At 38.7% G+C, this 16,599-nt stretch overlaps 1 protein-coding gene across 4 annotated transcripts in view; it reads right to left on the reverse strand.

The window, feature by feature from the left end:
* Positions 1–16,599, reverse strand: part of ZFAT (zinc finger and AT-hook domain containing) — a 271,413-nt gene that overhangs the window by 70,412 nt on the left and 184,402 nt on the right. For all 4 annotated transcript variants that reach the window (XM_027860422.1, XM_027860423.1, XM_027860424.1 and 1 more), the window contains one exon: positions 4,945–5,083. In XM_027860422.1, the coding sequence (XP_027716223.1) occupies positions 4,945–5,083 (139 nt within the window). The remainder of the gene's footprint in view (positions 1–4,944; positions 5,084–16,599) is intronic.

Genomic DNA, 16,599 nt, shown 5'->3' on the forward strand with positions numbered 1-16,599 from the left:
GGAACGATCAAAACTCAGATATAAAACAGCACTTCTATTTATGTCAACAATATAAGCTCAAAGGCTTCATGAAAAGAAGATAATCATGTGCCAAGAAAAGAAGCAAAAATTTAAGCTTTTCAATGTAAGACTAGATCTTGTCCGCTATGATTAGTTAAACTGTCTCTGAATGAATCCTTCCATGACTCAGAAGCTCCCTCGAAAATCTAGCAGATCTCAGAGAAGCCGTAGCCAGAGCCCAGGGAAGCATGCTTCAAACAGCAGGTACTTTACAAGTGGTCTTTGAATGGATGGATGGATGGCTAACAGTTCACATTTATTTAGCTCTCTACAGCCTTCCAAGTGCTTTCCTCACAATTCCAAATAACAGGTAATACAAGTTATCACCATGCCCACATTACACATACGGAAACAGACTCTGAGAGAGAAAGTGACATCATTGCCAAAGCAAGGATGAAGTTCTATATCTTCTAGCCCCATTTTCAATATTCTCTGAAGTACCCCATGCTGCCAGTGCTGATAAATCACTAAGTAAGGGAAATGACTCTGAAGTAGTTGCCCTTCTGATGGACGGCAGGCATTTTGACAATCTCACATCTCTCTGCCCCTGATCTGATCTCTATGTCCCAGGAGCCACAGAGAGGTGGTAGTTACTACACAGAACAAGCTTAAAGCTGCTCCTCAAAGGCACAGTCCAGGTCTGCCAAAGACCTTGGTCCTTTGTCACTTGGCTGCTCAAAAGGAGCAGCTGGAGGGCAGTGATCTCTTCCTACAACCTTGGATACCTCTGTACTTCTTGTGATGGCTGTAGCTCAGATCAGTGACCAGGTCTCCTGCACTCTAGACATTCCCAACCCACTGTGGCAGTCTAAGAACCATGATATCTCTATGGACAGGCCACACCATAAGAGTTCACTTTGTAGGTCAAATTAAATGGTCCTATTTCTACTTATTATCGGACACATGAGGTAACTGTGCTACATGACATCTAATGTCTCTTCCAGCTCTACTATTATAAATAATGATAGTAACTCACCATTTTATAGCTCTGTTAGGTTTACAAAATTCTGTCTCATAATTCTGTGAGATAGGTGGCACAATGTTGCAGAGGTGTTTCTGTGCTTCATACTAAGGAAAGCTCATGTTTCTTCCATTTCTTTTTTTGTTTGTTTTTGGTTAGGCAATTGGGGGTAAGTGACTTGCCCAGAGTCACACAGCTTGTGAGTGTTACGTGTCAGAGGCCAGATCTGAACTCAGGTCCTCCTGATTTCAGGACCAGTGCTCTATTCACTGGGCCACCTAGCTGCTTGCCAGGAAAGCTTCTTTTTATATCACAATTTACAAAATGATTTTCTCACAACAATCTTGTGGGGGGTAATCCAGGGCTCTGTCCAATATCCTTTTCTCTGCTCTCTCATTATGGCCTCTTTGCTGGTGATCTCATCAGTAACTATGCATTCAATTATCATCTCTATGCAGATGACTCCCAGATTTATATACCTAATCCTAGTTCTGTACCATCAGCGACCTACCCGATATGTGCACCTGTGTGTCCCATTAGCATCTCAAACTCAACATGTTCAAAACAATACTTACCATTTTTCCCCCAAGCCCTCTGGTCTTCTTGTCTTCCCTGTTTCTGTTCAGGACATCATCATCCTTCCCCTTACCCAGAGACATCCTCGACTCTTCATTGATCCAATCAGTTGCTGAGTCTTGTCAATTCCATTTCCTCAACATCTCTTAAATATCCTCCCTTTTCTTTACTCATACCACAAACAATCTAGTTCAAGTCTTTGTCATTTCTCCTTTTCACTGCAGAGTAGCCTGCTAATTGGTCTTCCTGCAAATACCAATTTCATTTTAAGAAGAACACTACAAAACATGGGAAGAACAGCAGATTTTGAGTCAGAGTTCGTATCCCAGCTCCTCTACTGTATTAGCTAGATTTACTGCAGATCAGGCTCTATATGTGAGATTACCCAAATGCCAGGCACTGCTACCTGGATGACCTTGGAAAAGTAACTTAGCCTTTTTGGCCTCAGTATCCTGATCACCTACCTAGCTAAAGTATCAAGGCACCCTGAGAGAGAGAAGGAAGTGGCATGTGCCAGACAACTCAAACCACCACTATCATTACTACCTTTACTTCCATCTTCCCTCAGCCCCTGATGGACAGAGCCCAGGATGCTGAGCCCAAGAGACTTGGCAACAGCAATACCCAACAAACAGCCAGACTTGTTTCTATCACAGCCCCCCCACAGCCATCACTGAGAAGAGAAATCATTATGGGGAAGTGACCCATCTTCCTCATAATCACCAGCAACAACCACTCACCAAACACCCCCAACAGTCAAATAGGCAGAGGAGATCTGGTCCTCTGCCACTGGTCCTACTTGCAGCCTAGCCCTCACTTTTCACTTTTGTGGAAAAGCGGCAAGCCATCCCCATCAACTGACAAACAACTACCATATAAAGGCAGGCAAATTCACCTGGCTGAAGAAGCAAGTTACCCTGAGGAAAAGACAATAGGCAGCACATGTCGGGCAAGTCAAACCACCACCACTCTGTCAACAACCCTTTACTTTCAGGTGCTAATGGGGACAGCCCAGGACCATGAACCTAAGAACTCTTATGGGCAATAATGCTTCTTCTAACCCAGTATGCTAAGCCATCATCATAGGAACCAACCCTATGGAGATTCAACCTAGCAACCTCTCCTCCATGTTTGACAGCCACAGCTACCAAAGACATAGAAAAGAAAGTTCTTGCCACCAAAATTCTTGGCACTACCAAATCATTCAATATCAGAAACAGATATGATTTTGTCAGTGAAAATGACATTAAAAAAGAGGCATCAACATCTGCTTTGCTGAACATGGGACTTCTCCATCTGACTTGCAACTGAAATAGGTGGCAACTCTCCCATTAGAAATGTGAGCTCTCAGGGCAGTTAGGTGGCACAGGGGATAAAGCTCTGGCCTTGGAGTCAGAAGGACCTGAGTTCAAATCCAGCCTCAGACACTTGACACTTACTAGCTGTGTGACTCTGAGCAAGTCACTTAACCCCAATTGCCTCACCAAAAAGCAAATAAATAAATAAATGTGAGCTCCCTGAAAGCAAGGGCTGTCTTTTTCTATTTCTATCCCCAGAGCTTAGCAGAGTGCTTTGCCTACATTATTAATTACACTAAGTGATTAACAGAAGCTTCATTCATTCATCAATAAAATGAGAAGACTGAACTAGAACATTTTTAAAGTCCTTTCCAGATCTAAATCTTATTATCTTAAGCTTCCAACTCAAAGGTTAAACACTTCTTGTCTCTGGAGGGGAGATCACAAACCCAGTTACATCTCCACTTTGGCTTTATTAGATTTTAGCCTAGACTGAGTGGCCATAGATACAAACTGCAGAGGATAAAGGTTAAGGGATTCTTTTCACCCATCAATACATACAAGTAAAAATTAGCACAACTTCTAGATTTAATGAGCCACCATCATACATTCTTGGCTACAAAGAGAAGCTCTGCATTAGTAAATTATAAAAAAAAAGTCTTATTAGAAAAAACAAAATTTTAGAGACAATCGGGGTTAAGTAGCTTGCCCACGGTCACACAGCTGGTAAGTGTCTGAGGACAAATTTGAACTCAGGTCCACTTGACTCTAGGGCTGGTGTTCTATCCACTACACCACCTAGCTGCCCCTTATTAGAAAAATTTGTTAACAGAAAGGATTTAGGGGAATCGAAAGGAACATTAAGAATAAATGCCATCTCATTCATAAGATGAAGGATTAATTTAAGGAAACAGTCCCAGAGACATCCTCCTAATAGGGTCGCTACATTCTGTTTCCTTTCAAAACCATCCCATTCCTGCAACCTATTACCCTTCCTAAAGCATTGCTATGATTATGTTTCGCCATTGATCAAAACCTTCAAAGGTTTCCTACTGCCTACTGAATAAACTCTAAATTCAAAGCTTTCCACCTGAGCTCCAATTAACCTTTCAAACTGCATCTCACACTATTACCCTATATATTCCAATTTTTTTATCTTCCCTACAGCATATCCCAAATTTTCCTATCTGTGTGCCATCACTCATGTTGTTTCTCATACTTGGAATGCTCTTTTACCCCATAACCCCAGCTCTCCTCACTCACAACCCATCCATCTGTCCAGTTCAAAATATCATCTCCCCAATTAAATCTCCCATGATACCATTCATAAGCTTAAAGCGCACTCTCTCTCACTCTCTCTCTCGTTATCCCAGGGAACATTCTTTCCACCCTTTGATGAACTTATATACTAATCTGAATTATACTTATCTATACCTATGTCTATTGATCTATTTAATTATGAAGTCCTTATGGCTGGGCCAATTTCTTATTAATCCTTGCTTGCCCCTAGCTATTACTATAATTTATTGACCACAGGTAGCACCTAATAAAAGACTGTTTGTCAAATGTTGAATGCTCATATAGTGAAATACTGAAAATTACTGAGTCACCACATTTCTTCTTTTCCTCCACCACCGAGATTCTACTCTGATGTCTTATTGTTACATGGAGATGACCCCAGGCCCTCAGAGACTATGCCAGTGTAGCACATAAGACCTGGAAGGTCTTATCGAAGCCTCCAAATATAGTCTGAGCAATTGACTGCATTTCTGTCATCCAAGGACCAGTCCAGCTAAGTTTGGCACAACTTTCCTCAGTAGGCTGGCCAACAGGTAATATTCTTTTTTTTTTTTTTTAACTTCGGTCATTTATGGAACTATAGAGATCTTGCAATCTATTTCAGTGAATGAAGGACTCTTTCTGAAGAAACCACAGATCTTTGGAACTCCGTGAAAAGCTCCTATTAAATAAATCATCCCCTAATTTCAACAGATCATTCCAGAAATTCTCCAAAGAGGTTTGGGATTTTGTCAGTAGAAGAAACCTCACCTTGCTGGATCAGGGCATCAGCAGCAAGTTCTCCACTTCCTACATTGACATAGTCTTCATTAGGATGCTTCCTATTGTAATGTCTCTTCAGAGAACCAGATATATTGCAAGAATAATGGCAGTGTGCACAACGGAAAGGCTGCAGAAACAGAAAGGAGTCCAATTAGAGAAAAATCAGTCTTCAAAGTGGTGATGTCCCCCAAACAAAAGTGAAACTTATATGCTTTAATGAGTTTCAAAAACACATGTTTTTTTATAAATTTTTTTAAGTTTAATGATCATGAAATCATAGAATCACAGAATGTTAAGAGCTGAAATGAGAGAGAGCCACAGAGATAAAGAGACTGAGTAAAAAGGAGAGGGAGGGAAGGAGAGAAAGAAAGAGAAAATCAGGTCCAATTCTCTCATTTTATAAATGAGGAAACTGAGGGTAAAAGAGGCTAAATACCTTGTCCCCCCAAGATTACATAGCTAGGAAACAGAGCCCAAATCTTTTGACTCTCAGCATACCATGATGAGTGTTTCAGAGCCAATACACCTAAAATAAGCAGAGCAATGGATTTAACAGAGTAGATGGAATGGTTTTGTATCAGGAAATCTGGGTTCTAGTATTAACACTGCCTCTAAGTAGCTGTGTAAACTTGGGCAGATTGTGTTACTTCTCTGGACCACAGTTTCCTCATTTATAAAATAGATTGGCTTGATCACCTCTAAGGTTTCTACCTCTAAAGCCAATTGAGTCTCAACTTTTATGAAGGATGATTATTAAAAAATGTGCAATGTAGTTAATTTCTTAGAAGAGATATTTTCCAATATTTTTGTTTTTCTAAACCAGAACCAATGGTTCTTAAACCAATGGCTCTCTTTAAAAAACTAAAAACAACAAAAAGTCACTTCTACTCTTTTTTCTGTTGAACAATGAACAAATGACTCTATACTCTAACAGCATTTTCCATTAAAACATATTCCTTAGAAAAAGAAAACAAAAAGGCATTTCTAGTTTTTTTTCTGTTGAACAATGAACAAATGACTCTACACTCTAATAGCATTTTCCATTAAAACATTCCTTAGAAAAAGAAAACAAAAAGGCACTTCTACTTTTTTTTTCTGTTGAACAATGAACAAATGACTCTAACTTCTAACAGCATTTTCTATTAAAACATATTCCCTAGAAAAAGAAAAATTAAACTTTTGATACTTTTTTGCCTTTCTACTCCTTTCCTAACCTTGCCCTACCATATCTTCCACCCTCTGTGCATTCACATCCACAAAAGCCATTTCTTACACCGAATCAACTCTCTCCAAATACCTGCTTTTTTGAAAGTCATGTCTTACTTTGAGGTTAAGCTCAGGTGTCCCCTATGTGATGTCCCCTTTCTCCCCAGCTCAAACTAAGCTCTGCTTCCTCAAACTGTCAAAACATTGTCTCAATCTGCCCTTCGTGCCACCCTTCTACCCCAGCTCCTCATCACAACTCCACTTTGTATAATACTTAGGTAATATCATAGCTAACTCTTGGCCAGCCCCCAACAGACTGTAAGCTCCCTAAGGGCAAATACTGTGTTGCTCTTTACCTTGCTTCCCTATAAGACCCTACACATGATAAGAGTTTAATAAGAGCCTGATTAATTAAAATTAAACGTCCTTACACAGGAGTAGTTTTGGAGGAAAGCTAAAAGTATCAATATGTGGTTGGCCCTTTTTAAGAAAATGTTAAGAAAAATGATTGGTGCTCTATTCAAGAGCAACAATCTTTAAGGAGAAAATTTTTTTTAAAAATGTAGATATTGAAAACTATTGTGCCATTACATAACACGCCATCCCAGTATGATGTAGTAGAGAAAGGTAACAGATCTCAAACTATATTACAAAATAATAATCATAAAATTTATTTGGCACTAGTGAGAGCGAGAGAAAGAGAGGCTGATCAGTGGAACAGATTAATTACATGTCATACAGAAAGAAATGAACCTATTAACATGGTGTTCAATAAGCCCTACCTACTGGAAAAATGTTTGTAGCAGCTCTTTTTGTAGTGGCAAAGAACTCAAAACTAAGAGGGTGCTCATCAATTGAGTATTGGTTGAATAAATATAAGGATCTGACAAAAACTCTAACAAAAATTAGAAAGCAGTCTAACAAATTAGGTTTAGACTAACACTTTATACCAGATACAAGACTAGTTCTAAATGGATACACAGCTCAGATACAAAAAGGTCATTTCACAAACAGGTTACAGGGGCAAAGAAGAAATTACATTTTTGATTTATGGACAGGAAGAGTGTTCATGACCAAAAGAGGAATAAAGATAATCATAGAAAATAAAATGGATAATTACATAAAATTCAATTATAGAAAATTAAGAAAATTTTTAATTAATTAATTTTTAAAATTTCCCCAGTTACATGTAAACACAATTTATAACATTCACTTTTAAAACTTTGAGTTCCAAATTATCTCCCTTTCTCCCTTCATGCCCAATGCCACCCCCATTGAGAAAGCAAGCAAATCAATATAGGTTATACATGTGTAGTCATGCAAAACATATCCATAATAGTCATGTTGTAAAAGAAAATATAGACAAAAAAAACTCAAGAAAAATAAAATAAAAAAAAGTTTGTTTCAATCTGTATTCAGACACTATCAGTTCTTTTTCTGGAGATGGATATCTTAAGTCCTTAAGAGTTGTCTTGGATTGTTGTATTGCTGAGAATAGCTATGTCATTCATAGCCGATCATCTTACCACATTGCTGCTACTTTATATGCAGTGCATTTCACTTTTTATCAGCTCATGTAAGTCTTTCCAGGTTTTTCTGAGAGCATCTTGATCATCATTTCTTATAGTATGATATTATTCCATCATATACATACTATAACTTGCTCAGTCATTCCCCATTTGATGGGCATCCCCTCAATTTCTACTTCTTTGCCCCCCAAAATGAGCTGCTATAAATATTTTTGTACATATAGGTCCTTTTCCTTTTTGTTTTTTATCTCTTTTGGGATACAGACCTAGTAGTGGTATTGCTAGGTCAAAGGGTATGCATGGTTTTATGGCCTTTTGGGTACAGTTCCAAATTGCTCTACAAAATGGGTTGAATCATTTCATAACTCCACTAAAAGTGCATCAATGTCTCATTTTCCCCATATCTCCTCCAATATTTGTCATTTGCCTTTTCTGTCCTATTTGCCAACCTAATAGGTATAAGGTAGTACTTTTGAATTGTTTTAATTTGCATTTCTCCAATCAATAGTGAGTTAGAGTATCTTTTCATCTGGCTATAGGTAGCTTTGATTACTTCATCGGAAAACTGATCATATTCTTTGATCATTCATCAATTGGGAAATGGCTCTTATTTTTATAAATTTGACTCAATTCTCTATATGTTTGAGAAATGAGGTCTTTATCAGAGAAACTTGCTTCAAAAATTTTTTCAGTTACTATTGTTAACTGCATTCCCCTCCATTCTATTCCCCACCATTTATTCTATTCTCTCTCTCCTTTCACCCTGTTTTTTCAAAAGTGTTTTGCTTCTGACTACCCACTCCTCTAATTTGCCCTCCCTTCTATCACCCCACTCTTTCTCTTATGAAAATTTAAAAGTTTTTATACCAAAAAAAAAAAAACCCAAATGCAGCTAAATAACTGTTACCTGGGGAGACAGGATAATCTTTGCTGCAAATTTCTTTGATAAATATCTCACTTCAAAGATACACAAGGAATTGACTCAAAGTTATAAGAAGAGGGGCCATTTTCCAATTAATAAATGATCAAATGATATAAAACAGGTAGATCTCAAAGAAAGAAATCTAAGTAATCAGCAGCATTTAAAAAAATCCTCCATATACTAACAATTATAGAAATGTAAATTAAAGTCTGAGATTCTACCTCATATCCATCATATTGGCAAAGGTAACAAAAAAGGAAAATGATAAATATTGGAGTTCTCTGGGAAAACAGGCACATTAATGCATCACTGGTGGAGCTGTGAATTGGTCCAGGCAATTCTGGAAAGCAACATAGCAGTCCGAAAGTCACTAAACTTTGTAAGACTTTTACAAACTGATGCAGAATGAAGAAAGCAGAATCAGAACAATTTATATAAGACCAAAGAGGAAGCATGCTTACCCACTTCCTGATAGAGAGGTGATGGACTCAAAATGCAGAATGAGACAGATGGACAAGGCAAACATGGGAATTTATTTTGTTTGACTATGCCTAAATGCTGCAAGGACTTGGTTTTTCTTCTTTTTCAATTTGCTAGGGTTGGAAGAAGTTTAAATAAAAAAAGTTAAATAAAAGAAAAGTAATAGAAAGAGTACCAGACAAGAAGTCAGGATACCCAAGTTCTCATTCTGACACCAATTAGCTGTGTAACCCTGGGCCAGCAGGGGATATTGTTATTATTAGTGTTATATAACAATTTTATAAACCAAAAATTCTTCTGTGACATCTTGTATCCAGATTGACTGTGTTGTCTACAGACTTAATTCATAAGATAACATTAACAATTAAGAAGAGGAAAGGTCAAAATGTTTGTTTCGAAAATGCTGTTAACAGTAATATGCTAGTATTTCTGAGTTAGAAGAGCCTTTAAGTTTACCCAGTCCAAACTCTGTACAAAGCATTAATCGCCTCCACAATATGTACTTCATTTCAATCCCTCCAGTATGGCAAACGTGCTACCTCCCTAAGCCCCCAATAAGTCTGTGACAGCCTTCACTGTGAAGAAACACAAAAGGCTAAATGGAGCTCTGGCACACAAGGGTTCTCATTTTATTTCTGATTTTCTTTTTTGTGTGAATGTAGAAGAGAGAAAGAGAGGATTAAGGATATATTCTGAGATTCTGTATCTCAAAAGATATTCAATGAATACAAGTTACATTTACCTAAGTCTATTAAATGGAAAATTCTAGCAGTCAGTACAGATATAAACATCATATGAATTATGTCTCTGTCAACATTACAACTAAATTGCAGCCAAAAGAAATACAACTTTTAAAGCCAGAGTCTTGCTGCCTGAATATTAACATTGATTTGTTTATCGATTTGCACAAGAAATTTTTCTTACTAGGATGTATTTTACAAAGTTGTGAGATTGACTGGAGAAGCCAAAAGGATAAAAATAAAATCTCTACACTTCAAAATTGAACTGTGTCAATAAAACAATTTTCAATCTATCAATCATTTTTTTTTTCAATTTAGCTGTGCAAAAATGAAATGCCCTGCCTGAAAGGGCACAGAGTTTCCTGTTACCAGAGATTGCTACACAGAAGTTTGATGATCACTGTCCAGGGATGCTGTCAGTGTGATTCATGATTTAGAAAGGGGTTGGATCTCTAATATCCCTTCCAAGCCTTAGAGTCTACGATGCAAAGAAAGGATTAAAACCAAACAACTAAAACAAAAACTTGCCAGAACCTCATGCATATGGGCCTGAGAATGTGCCAAAGGAGGTATAAGAATCAATTACTAGGCACAAACACTCATTGTGTCCATAAGGAGGATTTTCTTCAATACTGCTGCTATCTCTAAAGTTCAGCAAACACCAAGGATAATACAGAAACCTTCCCTGGAGATCCTAACAGGGGAGTCAGTACTTACAAAGGAGTCGATTCTCACCTAAGTATTTATGAAATAAATATGTATACTTACGCACATATGACGTACATATAGAGATGCGAGAGGAATCCAAAGTAATTTAAATACATGTAAATACTAGGAGAGGGGGCCCTTGCAGTGTGGAAGGATGCAGAAAGGCTATAAGCAGAAGGCAGCACTTGGGCTGAGCCTTGAAGGAAGTGAGGGATTCTATAAGGATGGAATGCATTCTGAGTGTGGTGGACAGTCAGTACAAAAGAGCAGAAACAGGTGACAGTAAAGTGACTCATCCAGAGTCACCTTCCCAGTATGTGTAAGAAGCAAGATTTCTCATCCTGACTCCAAATTTCAAAATGCTATAATAGCTAGCATTCATATACAGCACTTTAAAGCTTTCAAAAAGCTTTACAAATATTGTTTCATTTGATCCACATAATAACCCCAGGAATTAATTGCTGTTATTATCCCCATTTTACAGATGGGGAAACTGAGCCTGAGAGAGAAGTTAAGTGAAGGGTCACATGGTTAGGTTTTGAGGCTAAATTTGTACTTGAGCCTTTCTGGTTCCAGGCCCAGCGCTGTATCTGTGCCACTTAGCAGCTTACTGTGCCAAACTGAGGCTCAGAGAGGTTAAACAGAATGCCAATTATCATATAGTTAGTAAGCAGTGAAAGGGCTAGACTCAAAGCCACGTCTCCAAGATCAACCCTTTTCTATTCCTGTGCCACTGTGACCTACGCTGACACTGAAAATAACCCACACTTTTAGGGTTAACAAAGGTATAAAACAATCTTTTTAAGTAAGTAATACAAGTATATTTTCACTTTACAGATAAGAAAACTGAGGTTCCCAGAAGTGAATAAGTTGTCCCAAGTCAGAGACAACGAGTATCAGAACGTCCTTTCCAGTATTCTTTCCACTGCGGCATGCTGATTCTTAAATGTCGGCTGACTTAATTAGTAAAGCTATTCCTCCATATCTTTGAGTCCCCATGTAGTAAAATAGAAGCCATTTTTATGATAACTGACTTGGAGTTCAAAGACAAAGGCATGAGAGTGAGAGTTTTGTTTTCGTTTTTTGCTTCAGACTCTGAATTCCCTGGTTCTCTTTTATGTGAATGGCTGGAATAGGACTTATATACATACTTCCTAATTAGAGAATAAAGAGATTTGGGATTCTGGACCTTTATGTAGAAAATGGGGGAAGGACACAGCACATCATCAAATACACAGAAAACTCTACTTTAAAACATGATTACTAGAGAGCTAACACATTATCAGTGATGCAAAAGTGGGACATAAATATGATTCTTCTTATAAGATGATCAGTACAGAATACAAAGGGACAGCTAGGTGGCTCGATAGTGCATAGAGTGATGCGCCAGGACTCAGGAAGACTCATCTTCATGAGTTCAAATCTAGCCTCAGACACTTACTAGCTGTGTGACCTAAGCAAGTTGCTTAACTCTGTTTGTCTCAGTTCCTCATCTGTAAAATGACCTGGAGAAGGAAACTGCAAACCACTCCAGTGAAGAGTGGGACACCACTAAACAACAACAGAATATAAATGTGTAAGATTAGTACAGTAGACATGCTTCAATCTGGCTGAACAATAGTGTATGTGAAAGGAAATAGGCTAGAAAGGTAGGGTAGTACAAGACCATGGAATGCCTTGAATGCCAGGATATGCCTGGGTATGAACCAGCATTAGTCACAGGATGATTAAACATGTACAACCTCTTCGTCTCCCTAATGAGCAACGTGAAAGAGATGTCCTTACACAAACTTTCTGAGCTATTCCAGTGAAATTAAGATCAAAGTTACATACCCCATGACAACCAACATTTTCATCAGGAACTGGCCAGGCCCAACATTTAAGAATTAGGAGTGTGGTGAGTTTATAAACTGAGGGGGGAAAAAAAACTATGAATATTAAATCTTTGAAAATTAGAATTCCACAAAGAGTAGTGTTTGTTCTAATCTCCCCTGTCAAATGTCCCATTGCAAAAAATGGGATCAAATTCCGATTTGACCACTTATAAGCTAAATGATCTTGAATGAGTCACTTCTCCCCTTGTCTCCAAGGCCCATTCTAGCTCTTACATTCTGTAAGTGAGTGGTGTTGCCTGTTCAACATAGGAACTAATTTATCCCAAAACAAAATGCCTGAGTTTGAGTTCTGGTAGTGTCTGCAAACAATTTAGAAAAGTAATGTCCAAGAATATAGTGTTAGGAAGCAATTGCAATTACAATAAGCATGAATCAAAAAAAAAAAAATTTCTGCAGCTGAATAATGCCCTTGAAAGGAGTGAAGGTGGAAGAAACTGCCTTGCTAGCACAGCTCCACAGGAAAGGCTCAGAAGGCAATATACAGTTTTGTTTGTGCAACAAAGTATGGCCTCATAGTCCCATGAATACATCAAACTGTTCGAAGGCCAAAAAGGAGAGGCTTGCCTCTTCATAACATGACAATCTCCCCTTCCAAAAGACACAAAACATTAACAGACAAGGAGGACACAGCAGAGTCAATGATATGGGGGTGCATTCCCATACCACAAATAAGTTTTCTGTAACCTCAGTTTCACGGTTCAGCAATTCGATTCCAATACATTATGTAATAAAAAGACAGGCTAACAGCACGTCTGTATGTTATGCAAGTGAATCTGGGGTGTGAACACAGTGAAGGTCACTTACTCTGAGACAACCAACTCAAAGAGATTGTTCAATACAAGATAATTTGGTCATGACTCAAAATAAGAGGGCCAATGGCTGGGGTATAGAAATATGTCATAGAACAATCTCTGCTGTAAGGCTATTTCCTGTTAGAGTAATGGAATGTGACCTGTATTAGCTTGAGGTTCACATAACTTGTATGTGGTACAAAATCATTCTGATACAGCCACTCGGCTCTATGTCAAATGAAAGGAACATCGTATCAGGATCTTAAGGTCCTAGATTAAAAGAATTCCATGACTTCTGGTACAGAAACAGCTAAGAGAACAGGAAAGCGCCCCTGAGAGGTGCTGTAAAGGTCACAGCTGTTGCTGATCTTGTGACATTATCACTAACAAGTGTTTGCTGGGCCTTATGATGTCTCTAGGCTTGTTAGACGCCTATGGAGCTCCCCAAAGACATACAGAACATAAAGGGACACAGAGATACACAGGGTAGACTCCACAGTGAACCAGATTCCCATCGTCATCCTCAACTCTTCACTATCCTCCTCCTCCATCCCCCGTGTCTAATCTGTTCACAAGACCCTTTGCAGCACCTATTGAATATGCCTCCTGCTCTCCTCTGATATAGCCACTACCCTGGTGAAGGCCCTCCTATCCTCATGGCTGAACTATAGAAACAGTCTGCTGGCTGACTGGCCTGCCACGAGTCATCTTCCATTCTAGTCCTTATTTTGTTCAGTGATTTTCCTAAAGCTCTGATTCAACCATATCACCCCCATATTCAATAAATTCCAGTGGCCCTCAATCACCTCCAGGATCAAAAACAAATTACCTATTTGGTATTCAAAGTCCTTCAAAACTTAATCCCACCACTACATTGCCAGTCTTATGCTTTATACAACCTCCCCACCCCCATGTACTCTTTGATTCAGTGACACTGGGATGCCTAGCTATTCCACAAACAAGACACTCCATTCTCTTGGCTCTGGACAATTTCTCTTACTGTCCCCCATGCCTGGAATGCTCTCCTTCCTTATCATTGTCTCTTGGCTTCCCTGATTTCTTTCAAGCCTCAGCTTAAATACTACCTTCTACAAGCAACCTTTCTCTTAATTCTAGTGCCTTCTTTCTATTATTTCCTATTTATCCTGTATATAATTTGTACATAGTAGTCTGCATGTTGTCTCCGACATTAGACTGTCAGCTCCTCAAGGGCAGGGACTGTTTTTTGACTTTCTTTGTATCCCCAGCACTTAGCACATAGTATGTCTTTAATAAATGCTTACTGACTGACCGACTGAAAGAAACAGAAGGGTGGCAGGGCAGGACATCTGAAATTGGTTCCCTCACCGTCTCCAAAAGCTCAGCATCAGAAAACAGAGAAGCTAATTCTAAATGCTTAACTAACTGATTCTAACAGGCTCAAAGGACAGCTTCCTAATTCCTACTATCTCAAACTGGAAGAAACTCCCAAGAAAAATTAATCCAACTATCTCACTTTAAAGATAGGTAAACCAAAGCTAAGAGTGACCTACTCAAGGTCACTCAGGTTGTACTAAACAGCAAGGTCAGGATTATTCTAAATCCAGAATTGTTCTTTCCCCTAGAATATGCTGCCCGTGACAGCAGTCAGGAAACTTGATCAAATTCATGTTTACTGGTACTTTAAACTGCCGTAGGAATCCTTCCACTTCCTTCCTCGCTCCCAATGTATCCGTGTCCAGGCTCTGACAATGCTAAGTCATTTCTGACTTTATATTCCCAGAACTCAGCACTGTTCTCTGTGCTTAATAAATGTTTGCTGAATTAAATTTAGAATGAGTCAAACTATATTTGCACCCCTGGAAAGGAAAAAAAGCATCAATGTCAAGGGACATAGTTGACAGATGACAAGATGTAATAATATTAAAGGGAAATGAACCTTCTGCCTCAGTACCTGTAAGAAATAAGTAATAAACAAATATATTTTAGACTCACTTAATTAAAGATGATCAACAGCAAACTAAAACTTAAATATCCTTCTTAATTTCCTCTCAGGTTTAATCATTTATTCAGTAAGTAAAGAATTTACTGAATGTCTTTAGCAATAGAGTAAAATCATCTGTGAAATCTCTACTTATGTAAGTTTTCTGTCACAAGCAAGAAAGCATTTATTAAATACTTTATTAAACATTTATTAAGCCAAGCACTGTGCTAAACACAAGAAACACAGATAAAGGCCAAAAAAAAAAAAAAACCCCAAAAAACCAACAGCCCCTTCCCTGAAGATGTTTGCATTCTAATAAAGAAGAAAACATATATCAGGACACACAAGATAAACACAGAATGGAAGGATGATCACCTCAGGGGGATGGGACCAGCAGGTAGGAGCACCAGGTAAGACTTCTTGGAGTTAAGTGTCTATTTGATCTTGGAAATGATAGGGAACCACTACAGTTTATTAAGTTGGACCATAAACATGGTCAGAGCTAAACTTAAAAAGTCACTTTGAAGGATAGATTAGAGTTTGGAGAGAACAACAGCAGGGAAACCACCTGAAAGGCTATTGCTATCATCCAGGCAAGAGGTGACAAGGGGCTGAATTAGGGCCATGGCTAGGTGAATGGAGACAAGAAAAAAAAATTGGGTGATTTGGCAATTGATTAGATATGTAGGGTGAGAGGAAAAAGGAAAGACAAAAAGTTTGCAAACCTGCAAGACTAGGAAGATCGTGGTGATAAGAGCATCACATATATGTTCTACCCTTGGGCATGGAGATACCCTAAGGTTCTGTTCTAGGCCCTGTCCTCTCTCTAGTTTCTCTATTTGGATAATCTATTCATGAATTCAACTATCATGTCTATGCATGCACCAGCAAGATCCCCTGAGAGAGAGAAAAGAAGTAAAATGTGTCAGTCAGTCAAATACCACCACCACCTCCCTTCAGACCCTGAAACCAAGGACTCCCAGGAAGAACAGTTCCCCACAGATCACCTGCACTGCTTCTTGCCCAACTCCCATAGCCATCACTGAGTGGAACAACTCTGGTGGAAAATATACCTTGCTACCTACTATCCTTGCCACCACCAACACCAATTGCTGATCAACTGCAATAAAAGTACAGGTCAGTCCAAAAGGAAGGAACGAGAAATAAACATTTATTAAGTGCCTATTATGTGTTGGGTGCTGTGCTAAGTACTTTAAACATATTATCTCATTTGATCTTCATAATAACTCTGGGAGGTGGGTTGAGGAAACTGAGGCAAACAGAGGTTACACAACTTGCCTATTGTGGATTGTCAGGGTTGGCTAGACCACTGACCCTACTTTCAGCCCAGTGCCCAAGACCATCATCCAGGAGAAAGAGCCTTTTAGAGTAGGAGGCAGCCATTCTCA

Source organism: Vombatus ursinus, unplaced genomic scaffold (assembly GCF_900497805.2).
Source record: "Vombatus ursinus unplaced genomic scaffold, bare-nosed wombat genome assembly UNPS02014180.1, whole genome shotgun sequence".
Classification (NCBI taxonomy): Eukaryota; Metazoa; Chordata; class Mammalia; order Diprotodontia; family Vombatidae; genus Vombatus; species Vombatus ursinus.